The sequence below is a fragment of the Rhineura floridana genome, chromosome 1 (genome assembly GCF_030035675.1).
Source record: "Rhineura floridana isolate rRhiFlo1 chromosome 1, rRhiFlo1.hap2, whole genome shotgun sequence".
NCBI classification, from domain to species: Eukaryota; Metazoa; Chordata; class Lepidosauria; order Squamata; family Rhineuridae; genus Rhineura; species Rhineura floridana.
In genome coordinates, this window is record NC_084480.1 from 169,803,703 (window position 1) to 169,824,599 (window position 20,897).

Sequence of the window (20,897 nt, forward strand, 5' to 3'; positions counted from 1 at the left end):
CATCGAATTGGTAACCTTATTTGTAGTGCTGGCAGTGCAGGAGAGTCCTTTTGGTTGTTTGAAAATTAGGAAAGGGTGGGAAAAGGCAGCATTGTTATTAATTCATAGCTGAGGCCTCTTCCAGTGTTATTTTCTTAAGATGGGTGGCTAGGGGAAACACATGAATTATGGGAGATAAAAAATCAGTAGTCACAAACAGGAATTTGTCCATGGGGGGAATAAACTGATAGCATGATTCCAGGCAAAGTGGTATTACAGAACAATTGCAGAAAGCAACATTGCAGAGCTGCTAGTCCTAATGGCTATATCATAATAGGAAATAAAGGCAAGAAAATGGGTTTTGACTAGATAAATGGGTGCAAGGCAAAAGATTTCTGATTGGGTGATTTCCTACTGATTTCATTCAGACTCCTTTTCCCCACTTTAGCTCCTCATGAGTTTGTTTCTGTGGCAATTGGAGCAACAGCCACTGGGGCCTCTTTCCTTTCAATAGGATTGCTCCTTATTTGGCTGATCAAGCGTTTTCGAAGGAAAGGTGAGATATTTTCCTGATCTGTTATCGGGTTACATCCAGTTGCACTTAAAGGGATTAGTTTCCAAATCATGTGAAGTATTGGTTCCCCTCTATTCAGCATTTGTTAGGCCTCATCTTGAGTACTGCATCCACTTTAAGAAGGATGCAGACAAACTTGAATGGGTTCAGAGGAGGACAACGAGGATGATCGGGCTGGAAACAGCTATGTGGAGAGATTGAAAGAACTGGACATGTTTAGCCTTGAGAAGAAAAGACCAAGGGGAGGTATTATAGCATTCTTCAAGTACTTGAAAGGTTGCCACACAGAGGAGGGCCATGATCTCTTCTTGATCATCCCAGAGTGCAGGACACGGAATAATGGGCTGAAGTTACAGGAAGCCAGATTTCAACTGAATATCAGGAAAAACTTCCTAACTGTTAGAGTGATACGACAATGGAACCAGTTACCTAGGGAGGTGGTGGGCTCTCCAACACTGGAGGCATCAAGAGGCAGCTGGACAACCATCTGTCGGGAATGCTTTGATTTGGATTCCTGCATTGAGCAGGGGGTTGGACTTGATGGCCTTATAGGCTCCTTCAAACTCTATGATTCTAGGAAGAAAGATGCAGTTTATAGAGGACACTAACATTTACATAAATCAGGGATTGCCAAGAAGTACCTGTGGGCACCAATACACTTGCCAGTACCTCCTACAGCACCCATGAAAGGTCTCACTATATATCCCCTCAAAAATCCACACTGCATGGGATATGGTTTGTCTTCCTGCTCAGTTTGCACTTGGTCAGACTTTACTACATTAAACATGCCCCCTTAAACATAGTCACATTTTGTTTTGAACATTTCTTTGGATGCCAGAATTGGACATCCATCCTTCCTTCCATTCTGAACAGAGGAGAGGTGCAAAGAATGTGAGTGAGTGTAGTTCTGTCTCTTTTTCTGCTCTTTTAGGTATGCAGACAGTTTGTGTTATGCCACACTCCCACCATCACCATTTTATGTTGTGCTACACATCCCATGTCAGCCATTTTGTGACTGCAGCCTACAGCACCTTCTAAAAATTCCAAATGTGCCCATTGACCCAAAAAGGATGGGGACCCCTAACCTAAATGAATCACATTGAATTCTACACATAGCGTTAGTATTCCCACAACCACCTCAGGGCTTAACACTTAGGACTGGAATGAAAAATAGATTGACTCAAACCAATGTTGTAAAGGCTGATAATCAGTTCAACAATAAACTAATTTTGAATTTGACTCAAACCTGCAAACACAATGCAACACAATGCATAAAGGGCCAGACTAGATATGAGGACAAATGCATCTTTGTCCCATTGGCACCAGTGGGAGCTTTCCTCCTAATGGAAATAGAAACTTTGGAGAAGGATTTTCCCTCAAACTGCAGGCAGTAAGAAGAAGTTACTCCACACCTGATCTCTGAAATTGTCAGAATCCCCCAGCTAATGCATTTGCATTTTTAAAAAACATGCATTGCACACAAAGATGCATTTAATAACATGTCTAATTTAGCCCTGAGAGTTGTGAAAATGTGCCTTCAATGTGACAGCAGGAGAGTTGTCTTAATAAAAATTGAATATTAGCAAAATTATGTGAGGCCCACTCCTTGTGCATGTGGGACTTGGTCCTGGGTATGGGTGCATAGGATTGTACCCTTAAAAAGAAAGGTAAAGGTGTCCCCGCACTTACAGTGCGAGTTGTTTCCGACTCTTAGGGTGACGTCTTGGGACGTTTACTAGGCAGACCGTATATATGGGGTGGGACTGCCAGTTCCTTCCCCGGCCTTTCTTTACCCCCCAGCATATGCCAGGTACTCATTTTACTGACCACGGATGGATGGAAGGCTGAGTGGACCTCGACCCCTTTTACCGGAGATTCGACTTCCTCCTTCCGTTGGAATCGAACTCCGGCCGTGAGCAGAGCTTCGGCTGCGTTACCGCCGCTTACCACTCTGCACCACAGAGACCCTTAGTGTCCAGTTATAATATATTTTCTTCTTTTTTGCAGCAAAGAAATTTACTCCTGCCAGGTATGTTGTATTTCAAAGTATGAAAAATTCAAAGTAATTTTTGGTTGACACCCTATTGTTTTTAGGGCAGAGTGATTTACATTTTTTTAAACCTGTGTTTTACAGCAGTTGCCAGAGCCTCGATTCCGAAGGTACTTTCCAAAGTTCTGCTCACCTAATTTAACTCACTCAGGTAAGAGATGATAAAGTTCCTTTGGAAAATTCATGTAATGCTGAAGGCAGGGGTCACAGCTCAATAGTAGAGCACATGCTCTCTGTGGAAAGGGTCCCAAGGGCACTCCCTGCCTAGTATCTCTGGCTTACAGTTAAGTATCTCCAGCTTTAGACTGGGAAAGACCCTTGCCTGAGATCACTGAGAGCCATTGGTAGTGAAAATAGAGAGCACTGGGCAAGATGGGCCAAAGGTCCATCTCAGCATAAAGCATCTGTTTTGTCTTTGGTTCACTTGTATGCAAAATCAGCATGGTTGAAATTGGAAATGAATGGCAGCTATTGCAGGACCCAAGGTCAAAGCTTTCTTTCTTTCTCTTGCAGAACTTACTTAGTACAAATACTTAGTGTTTTGGTTTCTAGGAAAAAAATCATGCTGGAGGTTTCTGTGGGAGAATTATGGAGTATACTGCCTTTCTATTTTCGTGGTTGCTGGGGCTAGGCATTTGTTTGTTTATTTAAAATACTTATATATCAGGAACTTAAGCTGAGAAGGTCACATAATTATAGTATTCAAGGTAAGAGCAAAGCAACCATAGAGTGGTTAGAAAGAAACATTCCACAGACCAGATTTCTGCCTACAAGTTGGTAGGACTATAGCTGTGTTGGGGCCAGTGTGTGCACCTCCTAAATGGGAGTATTGAGTTGCACAAGATGTTTGTGTTGTCCTTAAAAGGGCTTTTAAATTTCTGACAATATCCATTTAAAGAATAGGGATAGTTTTCTAGAATAGGAAAATTTCTATGTTTTGCTTTTTTAATATCAGCTTGGGCTAGTACTCTCTGGGAGTGGGAGAGCTTCAAACTCCTCTCATCTGCCCCAGGGTAGATTCTTTTCAAGAACACCAACACCCTTGTCACCTAAGTGATTGGGGTGGGACCCCAATAGCTAATATGAGTGTGAGCATGGTGGCCAGTAAGGAATAACTTAATAACTTCCTTAAGGAAGGTGTTCCTTATGAATCTTCTGAACATTAAAATAATACTATAAAATTGTACATTTCTGATGGTACCAATTCATAAATGCTTAGACTCGGCAACAGGATTATAGCAGTACTATCAGTTATGAGGAAATCCCTAATTTTCTGTGGATAGTAGCTACAGTTAGAAAGCTGGCTATGGATCAGCTAGGAGGTTAAAAAAGAAGGGTTTTGAAAGAATAATTTAAATATTATGGACCAGCCACAGAAGTATTTGTAATAAGAGACTAAGAGACTATGGATGCAGTCTATACACACTTACTCGGGAGTAAGTTTTTTCCTGAATATGTATCTTTTAAATTGCAAATATTGTTATTTATGTAGGATTTCAAGCTGTCTTCTCTAATCCTTGAGGTATTTGAGGAAGGAAAATGAAGAATGACTATAGATCAAGCGCCAGAAGTATTTTATCAGTGAGAACAGCAAGAGAAGATGCGAATCTCTGTGCCAGTATCCAGCAGCCTTCAGAGAGCAAGGTATCTCCATGGACAAAGATAAAACATGTTTGTCATTAACAAACTTAAGAGAAGGTACCATAGTGACCTGAGAAACATCTTCCTGCTACACCACAGCAGTCCTTCTTCTACTGGGCATATGAACAACTAGTCCCCTTTCATTTCAGTTGGTCTAGCACAGAGAACTTCCTGGTGGATTATAACCCTTATTTCATGAAATAAAATAATTATGTGTGTAATGGTCAGAGCTGAAATGCAATCATGGAAAAAAATCTCATTCAGATCCTCAAGTTTTGAATGCATATGTTGATATTCTGACCCAGAAATTCATATTTTGTTTGTCATGTAAAATAACTGATCTATGCAAAACTCCAAAGATTTCAATATCAGTGTGAAAATTTGATATTTTGATTTTAAATTCTGGCTGGAGATGGATTTTAGATTTGCATCTTTGGAGGAGACTTTTTTGCTTTATCATCAAAAGGTGGATTTGATATCCAGATTTCACCAAAAAAAATACTTTTGGGTATCAGTTCCACTTCTTCCTCCTCATGTGGAAGCAATAGATGTTAATTATTTTGGTGCAATTTTCTAGCGACTCCAGTACTGTCTAACTAGTATTGAAATTAATTTTAGGATAAAAGCATCTATTTAGTTTCTCAAATGCTGAGTTTGCAAAATTTATCAAAATTCTCAAAAAGTTCATTACAGTTATAACAATGTAGAATTGTTCCTTATTGACTATGTTTTACAGAGCATTTTCAGTATCAGAACCCTCTATGTGAAAGCTATGGTGTAATTACATCCATGATGGTAGTGTTTCCTGAAATCAGGCAAGGCTTTAGAAATATTTCATCCCTATGGGATTTACTACTGTAACTTCTGTTACACTGATTATATTTATTGTTTGGGCATTTTCCTCTCAGTGCAAAAAACTGCTAAAGAATATCTAGTCCTATAGAAAAAAGCAGGTAGAATCGGTTACACTTACTAAAACCTCTCCTAATAAATGGCAAAGCTAAAAACTGTTGAAAAACATAGAAGTATATTTTACAACATTGTATATATTAATAGAGTGAAAACATTGCGGCTTATATCCACAAACCTAGCTGAAAGACTTGGATTTTAATTTAACTTATTACCATTCAATCCAGTTTAAAGAATGTATATTTTTATCAGTTTCAGGCCCACAGTTAAAAGGGGTCAATTGTTTTTGCTTAGTTTTGATTAGTTTTTCAATTCTGAATTTTCCTTTGAAGATCTACATTATATATTTTTATCTTTGATTTTTTGGGAATGTTTTTATATTATAAATACAATTAAGAGGCAGTACTAAGGATATAACATATCTGAAAATGAATGGGTTTCCCCTGCACATGCCAATGTCCTGTCTTGGGCTTGTCTCATCTTGTCTTCATTGGTCTCTAGAAGCGTTTGATTAACTTCAGTATTCCAGGATAAAGACATCAATGGCATATGAGTCCTTTGAACTGCATTATAACTGCATTTGCAAAAAACTCTAAAGAGCAACATTTAGAAAGGATGCTGTTATGGCTGAAAATATGCAAAAGCAATTCTCAGTGTCTAAAATATAGAGATTTAAAATTTAACAGATTTGGTGATATACATTTATACATTTGAGGTATGTTTTCAGTAGCACATAGATATGTGAGATTCTGGCAGCAACCCTAAGCATGCTTCCCTTAAAATAAATAATATAACATGGGTAGGACTGGCTTGCTAGGCATCCAAATCTCCATCTAAGCACATGCCAGTGTAGGGGAGTTCCTCTGAATGAACAAGTGAGACTTTCTACCAAGCCAAGTGTTTTAGATCAGGATGTTAGTGTTTACCCCATCACAGTACCCCCACAGTGTCGTGGGCTTTTCTTCTATTTAGAGTGCACCCTAGAAACACAAGGGCCATTTAAATATAAAATGTAATAATGTATTTAATTTATGTATCTAATATGGCTGTTGTCAGATATTTATTGTGATCTTTATGTTTTACTAATAAAATACTTCTAGATTCAACACTTGTAGAAACTTTGTATTATTATTCTGAACTGTATGAGCTATCTTCAGTATGAACTCACAACTTTCAGTGTTAACAGCTACTTGGATTATAATCTTACCTTGCTCATCAGCCACAAAGGCACAGTTCTCAAAGAGAATTCTACTACACAGGTTTCATGGATGCATGCAAGATACACATAAAGCTATTGAAGAAATTGTGCACTTGACTCCCAACGGCATCGCTCACAGGGTTCATTGGAACATGCAAACCCACTCACCACTATAAGGTGACGATCCAACGAGGGGGAATAGTATGTAAGACTAGTGGTTGAAAGAATAAAAAAACTTAAGGTTTCTTACTCCTGGAAAATGCCATTCTGAGTAGAGACATACATGTGGCCATGATGGACTCATGAGGTTAGCACACACATGATCTAAGAAGAAACAGGAAGTACAACCTGAGGGGGGGAAATCTACAAGCAATGAGTAGTTGCTAAAGAAGGACTAGAATCAGTGAGAGAAGAATAGGTTGCCTTTCTGTCTAGTCCCCCACTGGTCAAGTTTGTTACAAGTCTTGGTGCTTTATTCTCAACAAGAGGGTGGTTGGGGTTTTGTCTTTCCTCTTTAGAACAGAGCAACTGGGAACAAGATTTGATCTTCTTCTTTGTCCTCCTTCCTGAGCAACAGAATTCTTCCCAGTAACTTCAGCAAGAGGACAATAACCCAAACTCAACACAAATTGATCAGATTTCAGTGGTTATTGACTTGCGAGCCAAAGTTTCCAAAAGGCAATCCTCAGAAGGCTAAAGTGTCTCCTGTCACTGAATAACATCTGACAGAAGGGTTATCCTCGTCCAGTGGCTGCTCTGGAAACTAGTACTGACGGGAATCAAAAATGGTTGTCGACTTGTAAGACTGGTGAAATACTAAGATTACACTTGTTGGGTTGGGACTCTTGCAAAGAAGCTGGTGTGGAAAAAAAACCCTGCTGACTGCTGCTGTTTTTCAGTGTAATACTTCTCTGTTTTTTTCTTCTCACCCAAACAGTCATATTTGATGAATACATGGGCTGGGTTAGGTTGAGGCATCAAGGTCTCCATCTGCTTGGCCTATTGTCCTCACTAGAGCTTGTTAACAAGCTCTGTCTAATTTCTTAATCTACCACCTTGAAAACACATTTAAATATTCTTTACCAAAAAGAAAACAGTGGATAAATCAATATTTTTCAAATAATAACTGTATTTCACAATCTGTGCAATTTCTTTTCCCTGTCCAGGCTGTACCCAGACTTCCTATTTTATGGTGTTATCGTTTTTACTAAGCTGTATGTCACCCAGAGAGCTTCTATTATTTGGTATCTAAGAAACATAATAAAGAAATAAATCCTAATGATGCTACTGTTTTCATTATCCCTTTCCCCTGAAGAGCTTATGCATAATATGCATCAAAGATTTCTGTCTCCTTAACTAAAGGACAAAAAGTGCACCTCTTCGCAACTGATCTTTCTTGATTTCCAGAAATTAAACCATATGGTCAGTTACAAAAATGAGAGTAACAGATCCCTAATACCAGCTCTCTTTTTTATTTTATAAAAGAATAGAAGCTAGGAGAAAATTGAGTAGAGAACTGGTGAGAGATGTGACACATAGTATCAGGGAATTAGGTCTTACCAAGATGAAGGAGGTGTGAAAATTGGAGAGAGAAATATCAATAATTTATGCAGACGACACTACTAGCAGAAACCAGTAATGATTTGAAACAAATACTGATGAAAGTTAAAGAGGAAAGCACAAAAGCAGGACTACAGCTGAACATCAAGAAGAATGAAGTAGACTAAAGTAATGACAATAGAAGATTTATATAACTTTACAGTTGACAATGAGGACATTGAACTTGTCAAGGACCTTGGCACAGTCATTAACCAAAATGGAGCCAATAGTCAAGAAATCAGAAGAAGGCTGGGACTGGGGAGGGCAGCTGTGAGAGAACTACAGAAGGGCCTCAAATGCAAAGATGTATCACTGAACACTAAAGTCAGGATCATTTAGACCATGGTATTCCTGATGTCTATGTATGAATGTGAAAGTTGGTTGGACAGTGAAAAAGTGGATAATAGAAAAATCAACTCATTTAAAATGTGATGTTGGAGATACCACGGACTGCGAAAAAGACAAATAATTGGGTGTTAGAACAAAGTAAACCATAACTATCATTAGAAGCTAAAATGATGAAACTGAGGTTATCATACTTTGGACACATAATGAGAAGAAAAGACAATAATGCTGGGAAAAACAGAAGGGAGTAGAAAAAGAGAAAGGCCAAACAAGAGATGGATTGATTCCATAAGGGAAGTCACATATCTGAACTTACAAGATCTGAACAGGGTGGTTCATGACAGATGCTATTGGAGGTCACTGATTCATAGGGTCGCCATAAGTCGTAATCGACTTGAAGGCACATAACAACAAAAAAATGAACCCAAAGCCACTTCTGGGTGGTTAAGCAAGGACATCGTGGGGGGGGGGTGAGTGGAAAGAATGTTGGGACCACACCAATCTAAAAGGTTTAGAAGATTTATTGAAAGATGTCCAACTGACACAAACAGAAGTGCCCTTGTGCACCTCATTGCAGGAATGGTAAAATGCAAGATTAGATATGCCCAATCGTCCTGATCTGTCATACTCACACACAATCACACAAGGAACTGGGGGGCAGCCAGATACTGTAGCAAGGGAGAACAGACTTGGAAAAGCAGGTGGCACACTCACAGGAATCTTGAGTGGTTGGCTGTGGTAGAAAACTTCTCAAATCTTCTGGTGTAGCTGGGGTGTCTTTATAATCAGATCCTGTTTTGATGTTCTTTTGATATTTTCACTGAGCCCCAGTATCTCATCCATTCATCAATCAGCTGACACTCATAATGATGTCTCTTGGCACATCTGTGTTCTCAGGATTGCATCTGCTGTTTCTCATGCCAGCTTGGTGCCTTTCAAGGCCCAGGCCAATAGATCTCTTTTAGAATACTCAGGCTTGCATTAGAAATATAACATTTGTTTATGGTTGATATAATCCAGACACACACACCCAGTGTTGGCTCGATAACCTTCAGTGTCTCCAGTTTCAGCCATAAGTCCTAGAAAGAAAAATTCATTCACACTCAGACATTCTCTACACGTTATCATAACATATACCACTCTGCCATGGGTGGCCTTGGGTAACTAACTAGCTGATTCTTTAGTACACTGTGCTTTGTTTTGCAAACAAGATGGAGAAAGTTAAAAACATTCCTGGAGTTACCTCAAACACTGGATCAGTTTCAATACTGAGCATTCCTTAAACATATTTTAAAGATAGTTAATGTAAATACAATGACAGTGTAATATTTATAATAAATGCATAGCAGTGCAGAAGCATATAGAACTATTGCAATGGCAGTATCATTTTAGTGCTTAAAACTCTTTCAAAATGGCATGAATGTATAAGTGCATAGAAGTATTCAGGTATTGCTACATATAGGAAGGAGAAAAATATTTGACAAATATACCTTCATTTGTGTCAATTCTGGGTGCTTCACCTTGCCTCACCTGCTGTGTTTCCACTCCAAATTGCTTTGGATTTTTCCCACGTGGGCTTCAAAATGCATGTTTAAACAACGGCATCTTTTGAGCCCTGCTAGGGAAAGGGAATTTGCTTGGGTACACAATTTTGAGCAGAAGCAGGTGCTGGTGGGCACTTTTTCTCCTGTGCTACTTCTATGCTTAAAATCTCTGCAAGGTGCTTTTGTGTTGGGTTTAGGATTGCCAGGTCGGAACCATCCAAAAACCTGAGAAAATGGGGGCGGGCCCTAGTGACGTCAGGGGGCGGGCCCTAGTGATATCATTAAACATGATACATTGTATCAACCACAGTTGCTTGGAGCATACCATTCAAAAAAAATTCTCTGGAGATTAAAATAGAAATCTTACCTAAAATAGGGTGTTCCTAGGTCCATCTGAAGTGACAAGGTCATTCTTTCTCACAAGCTTAGGGTGATGCAAAATGGAAATGGACTGCCTTCAAGTTGATCCCAGATAGGGTCTTCATGGTAAGCAGTACTCAGACAGAGGTGGTTTACTATTGCCTTCCTCTGAGTCTGAGAGGCAGTGACTGGCCCAAGGTCACCCAGGGAGCTTCATGGCTGTATGGGGATTCAAACCCTGGTCTGCCAGGTCACAGTTCAACGCCTTTAGGGAACATTTAATCTAGTTTACTTGCTTCTGGGAAGAAGGGTTTACGTGCCCTCAGGCCAGCCCATTATTGGAAGAAAGGAGCTTAGTGTTGCAGAGACATTAGATGGGAGCACAGATAGATGCCCCTGAAGGCAGCAACTGTAAGCATGCTTATTAAGGAACTAAGCCCCATAGAACTCAATAGGACTTACTTCTGAGTAGATATGGTTGCAGCCATGTTAAGGACAAGGGAGGGCATTCTAGGCAAAACAGACAAATAATTGGGTGTCAGAACAAATTAAACCAGAACTATCACTAGAAGCTAAAATGATGAAACTGAGGTTATCATACTTTGGACACATCATGAGAAGACATGATTCACTAGAAAAGACAATAATGCTGCGAAAAACAGAAGGGAATAGAAAAAGAGGAAGGCCAAACAAGAGATGGATTGATTCCATACAGGAAGCCACACACCTGAACTTACAAGATGTGAACAGGGTGGTTCATGACAGATGCTCTTGGAGATCACTGATTCATAGGGTCGCTATAAGTTATAATCGACTTGAAGGCACATAACAACAACAACAACAAACCTCCCTGATAGACTGTGGGAATGCTGTGGACACAATATATTTCAACTTTAGCAAAGCTTTTGACAAAATGCCACATGATATTCTGATTAGCAAGCTAGCTGAATGTGGACTGGATGGAACAGCTATTGGGTGGATCCACAGTTGGCTACACAATCATATTCAGAGTGCTAATCAATGGTTTCTTCTCAACCTGGGGGGGGTAACTAGCGGGCTACTATAGGGGTTTGTCTTGGACCCAGTGCTCTTCAACATTTTTATTAATGACTTGGATGAGGAGGGGCAGGAAATGCTTATCAAACTTGTAGATGATGCAAAATTTGGAGGAACACCTAATTCCCTGGAAGACAGAAACAAAATTCAAAGGGATCTTAATAGGCTGGAGCATTGGGCTAAAAACAGCAGAATGAAATTTAACAGGGATAAGTGTAAAGTTCTACACCTAGGAAAAAGAAACCAAATGCAGTTATTAAGATGGGGGATACTTGGCTCAGCAATACTACATGCAAGAAGGATCTTGGGATTGTTGTTGATCACAAACTGAATATGAGCCAACAGTGTGATGTGGCTGCAAAAAAGGCAAATGCTATTTGAAGCTGCATTAACATTTGGAGGCAATATGCCTCTGAAGGCCAGTTGCACTTATTTATTTTATTTATCTATTAAACTGATATCCCGCCCTTCCTCCCTGAAGGGTCCTGCTTGCAGGCTTCCTATTACGGTTGGGGTGAGGAACTAGATGTTCTTATGTCCTTAAGGGAACCTGAAAACTACTGAAAGGTACCAGGAGAACAGATGGGCCCAACTCCTGCTGTGCAGCTCCCAGCACGGGCGGATGAAGCAGGGTGGCCAGGGCAAACTAAGACTCCGAGCCCTGGCCTGAGGCAGGATTGGACCAGATGTGAGGATCCGCTTCATTTACCCAGGAATGTTGGATGCAGACCCATGGGTGCTCTCTAGCCCAGTGCTGTCTGCACTGGCAGCGGCTCTCAGGGCTTCAGGCAGGGGTGTCTCTCAGCCCTACCTGGAGATGCCGCTGAGGACTGAACCTGGGCCCTTCTGCATGTGCAACAGTTTCCCTAAAAATAAAGTAAGATTCTAGTCCTTATGGTTCTGAATGAAGGGTGATTTAAACAGGGAGCTGCTTTATACTGAGTTAGGCCATTGGTCCATCTGGTTCAGCATCAGCACTGTCTACAGCGACTGGCAGCGACTGTCCATGTTCTCTACCACTGAGTTACGGCCATCTTCCCTTGATTTAAAAGGGGGGGACGGGCTCTGGCCTGCAGGTCCCCCAATATCACCTGCTCCACAGGCTCTTCTCAGGCAGGAGGGTGTTCAGCACTGGGCAGTCTCTGCTTGAGGAGAATTTTGAAAGTGCACATTGGGCAAGCTGGCAGCTGACCCAAGGCATCTCCTCAGGCCACTGACCCACAGACAAAGCCAGCTGGGGCCTCAGGTTGATTTGGCTGCTGGTGGTCAATGGCTCTTGACAGACAAAAAGAGGCTTCCTACTCTGCTGCGGGGGGCTTTGCACGCACACTGAGAGGTTTAACTTCCAGAGTCTTGAGCGGAGGCAACTCAATGCTGAAAAAAGACTAGAAACTTGTTAGCAGAGTTAGGTTTGGGATCAAGAGCAGACCCAGCGCTGATGTGTGTGTGTGTGTGTATGTGTGTGTGTGAGAGAGAGTGAGTGAGAGAGAGAGACTTTCCCTGTGAAGTAGCAGACTTTTACACTGCAGCAATAACTGAGGATTCAGACTTAGTAAAATAAGGAACAGCTTGCTTCATTGAAGGAAATACACAATAGATAGGAAAGGGATTCTAGTTCTAGTAAACTACCTGCATTGGAGGTTCATGGACCTGACATGGCCTTTGCCCTCATGCTGCAGGTGAGAGAGACAAAGCAAAGACATCTCTTCTCTTCAAGAGACAGCGAAGAAGCAGGAAGGAGAGAGTTGGAAGGTGTGGTCAGCATTCCTAAGAGGTATCAGTTTTCAGGAAGGAAGATGAGCATATGACCAAAGGAAAGGCACAGCCTAGCAACCTGGAGGTCTCCTCTCTGTCTCCCTCCAGACATGGAAACACCCAAATCGAGTTGCATTTCCACAATTCCAACACAAGTGATGCTTAAAATGGAAACTGTGATTTATCAGGGACAGGGATTAGGAAACAGACATTGTTCCTGGGGAATCTGGCCTGGTTTTCCCTGCCTTCCATCTGCAAGATTCTTTCTTTATTTTAAGACCCACTCTGCACCCACCTGTTCCCGGGGCTGCCAGCTTTCTTTGGGTGGCAGCCAGAAATTCAAGACGTAGAACTTTCATTGTCACAGAGATGAGGGGACGGGCCTGTTCACCTGCTGAAGTTCCATACACACACAAACCCAGCTGGAAAAATCACATGGCAACCTCATCCTGCTATACATTTTGCTTATTTAAACATTTGGTTTTCAACAATTCAAGGAGCAGTGGCAGACATGGAACCACCAGCTTTCCACAATCAGAAAAGGAAGAGGGGGGGCCCAGGGTGTGAGAGTGTGTGTGTGTGTGTGTGATGGAATTTCCTCCCCCAAGGTGTGGTGATGGCCAGAGACTGCTGAGCCCCATCTCTCAGGCCTCTCTCTCTCTCTGGCCTCTCAGGCCTCTCTCTCTGGCCTCTCAGGCCTCTCTCTCTCTCTCTCTCAGGCCTCTCTCTCTCTCTCTCTCTGGCCTCTCAGGCCTCTCTCTCTCTCTCTCTCTCTCTCTGGCCTCTCTCTCTCTCTCTCTCTCTCTCTCTCTCTCTCAGGCCTCTCTTCTCTCAGGCCTCTCTCTCTCTCTCAGCCCCCCCCTCTCCCTCTCTCAGGCCTCTCTCTCTCTCTCTCTCTCTCTCTCAGGCCTCTCTCTCTCTCTCTCTCTCTCAGGCCTCTCTTCTCTCAGGCCTCTCTCTCTCTCTCTCTCTCAGCCCCCCCCTCTCCCTCTCTCAGGCCTCTCTCTCTCTCTCAGGCCTCTCTCTCTCTCTCTCTCAGGCCTCTCTCTCTCTCAGGCCTCTCTCTCTCTCAGCCCCCCCCTCTCTCTCTCAGGCCTCTCTCTCTCTCTCTCAGGCCTCTCTCTCTCTCTCAGGCCTCTCTCTCTCTCTCTCTCTCTCTAGCCCCCCCCCTCTCTCAGGCCTCTCTCTCTCTCTCTCAGGCCTCTCTCTCTCTCTCAGGCCTCTCTCTCTCTCTGCAATCAGCCGCAGTCCAACCTGCTCCAGTTCCTGCCACCCGCAGCCTTCTGCTTCCAAACGAGATTCCAAACTGCTCTATCGGCCGCGATGCAAACCGCAGCCAGAATTGCCCATCGCGGCTGCTCCTCCCACCCAGCAGCCATGCGTGTCAATCATGCATGCGTGCCTGAGGGGGACGTCCAAAAGCCGGAGATCAGCCTCTTCACACCAAATATGGCTGGAGGCCGGAGACGGCCCACTTTTGCTGGAGACTCCGGCAGAAAACCAGGGACCTGGCAACCCTAGTTGGGTTCTTTTAGGGCCAATCTAGTTGTTAATTTAATTGCTTGGTTAGCAGCCACATCAGGTTTAGAAAATGTAGCCCTAGACATGAGGGCCCCCATTTTCATTGGGACTACAGCACACAGGGAGGAGAGGTTTAACCCTTTCCTTGTCCCCCCAGACTTAGCACTGTATTTTCTTGTGTGTATGCCTATAAAAGTATTTTATAGAATAATGCTAGTAAATCAGCTGAAAGTCAAATGCCACAAGATCATAGAACTGGAAGGGGCCTATGAGGCCATCGAGTCCAATCCAAATGAAAGCATACGGGACAGGTAGCTGTCTAGCTGCCTCTTGAATGCCTCCAGTGTTGGAGAGCTGACCACAACCCTAGGTAATTGGTTCCATTGTTGTACCGCTCTAACAGGTAAGTTTTTCCTGATATTCAGTTGAAATCTGGCTTCCTGCAACTTGAGCCTATTATTTTGTGTCCTGCACTCTGGGCCAATCGAGAAGAGATCCCGGCTGTTCTCTGTGTGTCAACCTTTCAACTACTTAAAGAGGGCTATCATATCTTCCCTCAGTCTTCTCTTCTCAAGGCTAAACATGCCCAGTTCCTTCAGTCATAAGGCTTTGTTTCCAGTCCCCTTATCATTCCTTTTTGCCCTCCTCTGAACCTGTTCCAGTTTGTCTGCATCTTTCTTAAAGTATCATGTGCAGAATTGGACGCAGTACTTAAGATGAGGCCTAACCTAAAATAGGAGGGAACCAATACTTCACGCAATTTGGAAACTATACTTCTGTTAATGCAGCCTAAAATAGCATTTGCCTTTTTTGCAGCCACATTACAAAGCTAATGTTTAGCTTGTGATCAACAACAACCCCAAGAACCTTCTTGCATGTAGTATTGCTGAGCCAAGTTTCCCCATCTTATAACTGTGCATTTGATTTCTTTTTCTTAGGTGAAGAACTTAGGTGAAGGTTGTACTGAAAGAGTTGGAAATGGTGTGTACAAAAAGGAAGGGAGGCCTTTTTTTAATGATTCTTGAGAAAAGAAAGGCTTTCAGCAATATTCTTTACATTAATGACTTTTCCTTATCTCCACCACACCCTTTGTTGGCTTTCTGCTAGCTGCTGGCCATTTAGCTTGGAATTGTCTGGCTGCAAATGTTGGCCAAACAGCTGATCAGATGCCTTGAGTATATGTGGGGCCGCTGCCAGGCTTACAGTCAGACAGCTTCTACCATGTTACTGATGATGGCAGGTACTTCCCCACAAAGGCTGTATATGCAACTGCAACTATTGTGAGTATAGCAGCTTCAAAAAGTGCCAGTACCACTTGATCACGGAAATCTTGTTGGCTGTGTCTACAACTCTCATGTGGAGGTACAAGATGAGTGCTGTCCATCAGAACTCTTATCATGAATGTTCAGTTGCAGTCGCAACATCATTTCAAAGCTGCAGAATCCAGCTCTCTGTGTATTGTCGTTTCAGCTTAATGTCATGAAGGGTGTTAGCAGCTCTGAAGATGTTAAACCTCTGCCGGGCCCACAAAGGATGGGAACAAGTCCAGAATCTCTGACCAAGCACATCTGCACAATTTGTGGGGACAGGTCATCAGGTAACAAATCCATCTTAAACTCAACTGCAGCTTACATATGAAGATGCTTGGGATATGAAATAATATTGTGACCCCACCCCATACGATTCCCATCAAATGCTTTTGGTGCATGTTATTCCTAATCTGTAGATTCCATTACAATTCTGAGCACATTCTTCATGGAATTGGGTATTAATATGGAAAGTTAATCTCAGACATAATTTTTGTTAAGGCAAAGTTTCTAGCTATCCTGAGTGTGCAGCTGTATAAGACATGTAAACACGCAGTGCCTTGGATACATAGTGTACACTCCTGAGTGAGTGAGTGAAATAAATAATAAATATTCAATGCTACATGCTCCTCCCTCATGATAATTCTGGTTAAGCTTTGTAATTCACGATGCTGATATTTTTCTTTTGGCTCTTCTCCCACAAGACCAAACTCTGCAAAAGTTTGAGCAACATATATTGAGCATGCTATGCACACACTTTGCTGATTGTCTGATTGAGGACAGACGAGTGTGTTTTTTCCCAAACAGTGTATGGAATTTATACCATAAGGTATGGTGATTTATAGCACAAATTACACATGTCTACTAAGAAGCAAGTCCCACTGAATTCAGTGGGGCTTACTCCCAATGAGAATATGATTGCACCTTCAAAAGAGGATTAGACACATTTATATGTATAGCAATGTTTTTAGTCATAATAGGACTAAAATTAAATGAAACAAAAATGAAACCTTCATTTTCAGGGACTGTTGCCTTCATGCCCTGTGTGGCTAATTGGAGGCATCTGGTTGGTCTCACTTTAGGAAACTAGACTAAATCGATTTTGGTTTGATCCAACAGGGGGTCTCTTATGTTCTCAACTCTCTTAAAAATGACTGTCTGTCCCCAGCTTTGGTCTGGCTTGTCAAATATGTTGAATGTTGGTGGGAATGAGGGTTTCTCAAGATGGAAGATGAGAACCATCTTCCCCCTCCTGTCCCTGAAACCTTTTGTGTTAGTCTCCTAATTAGGACATGCATTGATGTGTGTTGCTACCTTCTTGTTAGGAAAACACTATAGGGTATACAGCTGTGAAGGCGGCAAAGGTTTCTTCAAGCAGACAATAAGGAAGGATCTGATCTACACATGCCGTGATAACAAGGACTGCCTGATATACAAGCATCAGCAGAATCGCTGCCAGTATTGCCGCTATCAGAAATGCTTGGCAATGGGCATGAAGAAAGAAGGTCTGTCTGTATGGGGAGGTACACACAGCTAGGGATGGGATCCACTTTTTGCTTCTGATCCAATCACATTCCATCGAACTGGAATGCCATTCTGTTCAGTCTTTGAGTGGTGAGGGGAAAGGAACAAGAATATTTAAACCTTAACTTTGGGCATCCTGGACTTGCTGGATGGGTTACTACTACAGAGATTAAGAGGCAAATCTAGAGAGTCTCTCTAAGGAGAGTTCTTGAGTTGCTTTTTAATCTCTGGTATAACTCTTTAAATACTGTACTTCTAGACAGGTAGGGGTTTCCCCCCCCAAAGGCTGATAGCACTGGTTCCTCTGTTTGTGTGTGCGTGTGTGCAGTGAGGTGGGGAACTTATTTAAAGTGTCATAATTAAGTTTAGGAGCCTTGTTTGGGCTCACTCAGGGCTGAAAATAGGAACATCGGAAGTTGCCTTATACCAAGTCAGACCATTGATTCATCTGGCTCAGGACTGTCTACTGGCAGCAGTTCTCCAGGGTTTTCAAGCAGATGTCTCTCACAGCACTAGCTGGAGATGCCAGGAATTGAACTTGGGCTCTTTTGCAGATGAGAAGCTACAGCCACTGAACTATGGTCCTTCCCAAATAAGGAAGGCTTATTTGGATTTAACTCTTTCTTTCTTTTTCTTTAAAAAATTATTCTGAAAGGGGTTAGTGGGCACAGGTTTGGCTTGCTCCCTCCCCACTTGCAGTTTAGATCCCTTGGATTATTTGAGTGGGGTGACAGAAAGAAACACAGATAGAAGCCTATACAAATTATTCATGCTGCTGTGCTGTGAATAAAATTAACTGCTATATTCAATGTGTTTTTCAAAAAATCCAGTGTCAGGGGAAAATCAAAGGTTAGTAGCAAACATGGTCATACCATAAACAGATGTTGGAAAATCCAGTAGCAAGTGTGATCTTCAGCACTTTCTTCCCATCCCTACACATAACACACATGCATACACACTCCATCATTGGTTGTACTGGCTAGAATAATCTATTGTTTTTGATCTAACATTGCACTGGATGAATCAATCCCATAACCACTGAGAGTGAATTCACTGCACTGCAGACACTGAGTTCTCAGAACTGGTGAACATTGTCAGAAACTGTCTAGCTGCATAGAAGAAAATAGGTAATGTAACTAAAGTCCCACTTCAGGCAGGCTCTGCTAGTCAGAGGAAACAAAGTGCACATAAACCAAAATCTCATTCCAACCAGAGTGCTCAGTTCTTGCAGAGTGCAAAGTGATTTCTTCCCAAAGCAATCAATTCAGTTCAGGGCTTCCATAAACATCCAGGATTAGTCCAAAGAATCAGTCTGAAGATGGGTTGATGTTGAAGCCACAGTAGCATTCCCATGATAGGAATTTGATACTTCTAGAAGTGTATATGTGAAGAGAAAGGGAGAATGCACTGTATGAGCCAGAGAGCTGCTTTTAATTTATATTGGCCTAAATTTAAGTTACTGGATTCCACCCCAGGTTATTGACATGCAGAGAGCCCCAAATCCAACTTGAGCTGGAATTTTGGTACATGTTCATTGAAATATTGTTGCACTTGACTGGTGGTGATGATGGCAAAACTGTGCAGTCTTCTACCCTGCTAGATATGAGAAAATTGGTTGGAGTTCACAAATCACTGTTTCTATGCCAAACTAGACATTGGCAGCCTTGTCTATGTTTTACATATATGCTAAAATTCACTAATAGGCAAAAAACCTTGCGGTTTAAGAATGTACCTATAGCCCACAGCTATTCTACCAAACTTTAAAAAGCAGGGAAATTGGGCAGCTCTAGTGAATGCACTAGGGGAGCAGGAGACCTGAACTCCTCTCTGAGATATTGTACTGCCCTACAAATTGGTCAAAATGCAAACACCATTTGGGTTGGTCTTTCATAGTCCAATCCACTTCCTATGTAGCTTGGAAGAATTTGGTAACATGTGCCTCTGAGCATATGGTGAGTGGTGGCAACACTTGCCATCTCCAAAGATAGAGAATTATATTTTTGTATGTTTGCTGGTGTTCTTCTTACTTTGCTTTTTTCCTGTGTTATTAATGTTTCTACAGAGAATCTACACTAGAAAATTTTATTTCCCTCATTATTCATCCCAGAAATCTGTGTCAAATTTATTTTTATTAATTTCAAAGCCTTTTTATTGGTCAGTGTCATATGATGGTGAAGACAGCCTTTTGTGTTTCAAATTGGAGGTTATGTTCTATTTCTATTTTGGGTGCATTAACAGTGGAATTTGGACCTGCAGTTTGATGAAAAATTAGACTGATTCCAATATGTTGCTACTTCAGCAATGACTCTAGCTGTTGGAAAAAAGAGGATGCATATTTTCAGCCTGCTGTGGTTAAACCACTTCATTTAAGGCAAGATGGGCACAGTCAATTAAAAACATAGAGCACACCTAGCATTTTGCTAGAATATCTTTCACCTCCCACTGTTTTATCTTGTGCAAATTGAGACACTCCTGAGGTCCACTGGAGACTATTCTGCAGAAGTCAGTGCCATTATTCCACAATTATGTTTGGAGTTTTTTTAGTATAAATTTTGCAAAGAGTTGCTGTACTTCACATATTCACAGAAATAGAACCAAAAGAAAATGATTTCCTATAGGAAACTTCACTAAAATTGCAAAAGAAATCAGACATATTCAAAGTGACCATCTGAACTATATCAACTGTCTTAATAATGTTGCTTCCTCCCTCCTAAAACAAGATCAGCACAGCACATGTCTTCTTTCTATTATTTGGGCTGATTGCAGGTGTTGCCACCACTCACCATATGCTCAGAGGCACATGTTACCCAATTCTTCCAAGCTACACAGGAAGTGGATTGGACTGTGAAAGACCAACCCAAATGGTGTTTGCATTTTGACAACTTTGTAGGGCAGTACAATATCTCAGAGAGGAGTTCAGGTCTCCTGCTCCCCTAGTGCATTCACTAGAGCTGCCCAATTTCCCTGCTTTTTAAAGTTTGGTAGAATAGCTGTGGGCTATAGGTATGTTCTTAAACCGCAAGGTTTTTTGCAGAGCTTGGAAAAGTTACTTTTTTGAACTACAACTCCCATCAGCCCAATCCAGTGGCCATGCTGGCTGGGGCTGATGGGAGTTGTAGTTCAAAAAAAGTAACTTTTCCAAGCTCTGGTTTTTTGCCTATTAGTGAATTTCCCTGCTTTTTAATCCGGGAGGTAAGAAATGGGATCCTGTGCAAGTTTGCTGAGAATGGATGGATCATTTGCATGCTTATTGAGTTCAATGGGATTTACTCCCCTGCAATCATGCTTAGGATAGGTGAAACTGACCACAGAGAATGGGGAGGGGAGGAAATGCAGACGGGAGGACTGGGAGGGGAGCAGGCAGGATGGGGAGGTGAGGAGAAGGACAGGTTTGATCATTTGCATGTTTATTAAATTCAGTGCGATTTACTCCCGTGCAATCATGCTTAGGATAGGTAAAACTGACCAGGGGAGGGAGGTAGGGCTGGAGTGGGCAGGGGAGGAGGAAGGGAGAGGAGAGGAGAGGAGAGGGGAA

General features: G+C 41.9%; 2 protein-coding genes across 4 annotated transcripts in view; both read left to right on the plus strand.

Annotated features, from left to right (window-relative positions):
* Positions 1–5,479, plus strand: part of SELE (selectin E) — a 59,306-nt gene extending 53,827 nt beyond the window's left edge. For all 3 annotated transcript variants that reach the window (XM_061585484.1, XM_061585466.1, XM_061585473.1), the window contains exons 13-16: positions 428–535; positions 2,561–2,582; positions 2,688–2,754; positions 4,096–5,479. In XM_061585484.1, the coding sequence (XP_061441468.1) occupies positions 428–535; positions 2,561–2,582; positions 2,688–2,745 (188 nt within the window). In that variant the 3' untranslated portion in view covers positions 2,746–2,754; positions 4,096–5,479. The remainder of the gene's footprint in view (positions 1–427; positions 536–2,560; positions 2,583–2,687; positions 2,755–4,095) is intronic.
* Positions 5,480–15,932: 10,453 nt separating this feature from the next.
* LOC133377071 (retinoic acid receptor RXR-gamma-like) overlaps positions 15,933–20,897 on the plus strand; it is a 38,721-nt gene continuing 33,756 nt past the window's right edge. Inside the window, exons 1-2 of the mRNA XM_061610325.1 lie at positions 15,933–16,128; positions 17,164–17,343. Coding sequence (XP_061466309.1) covers positions 15,933–16,128; positions 17,164–17,343 — 376 coding nt within the window. The remainder of the gene's footprint in view (positions 16,129–17,163; positions 17,344–20,897) is intronic.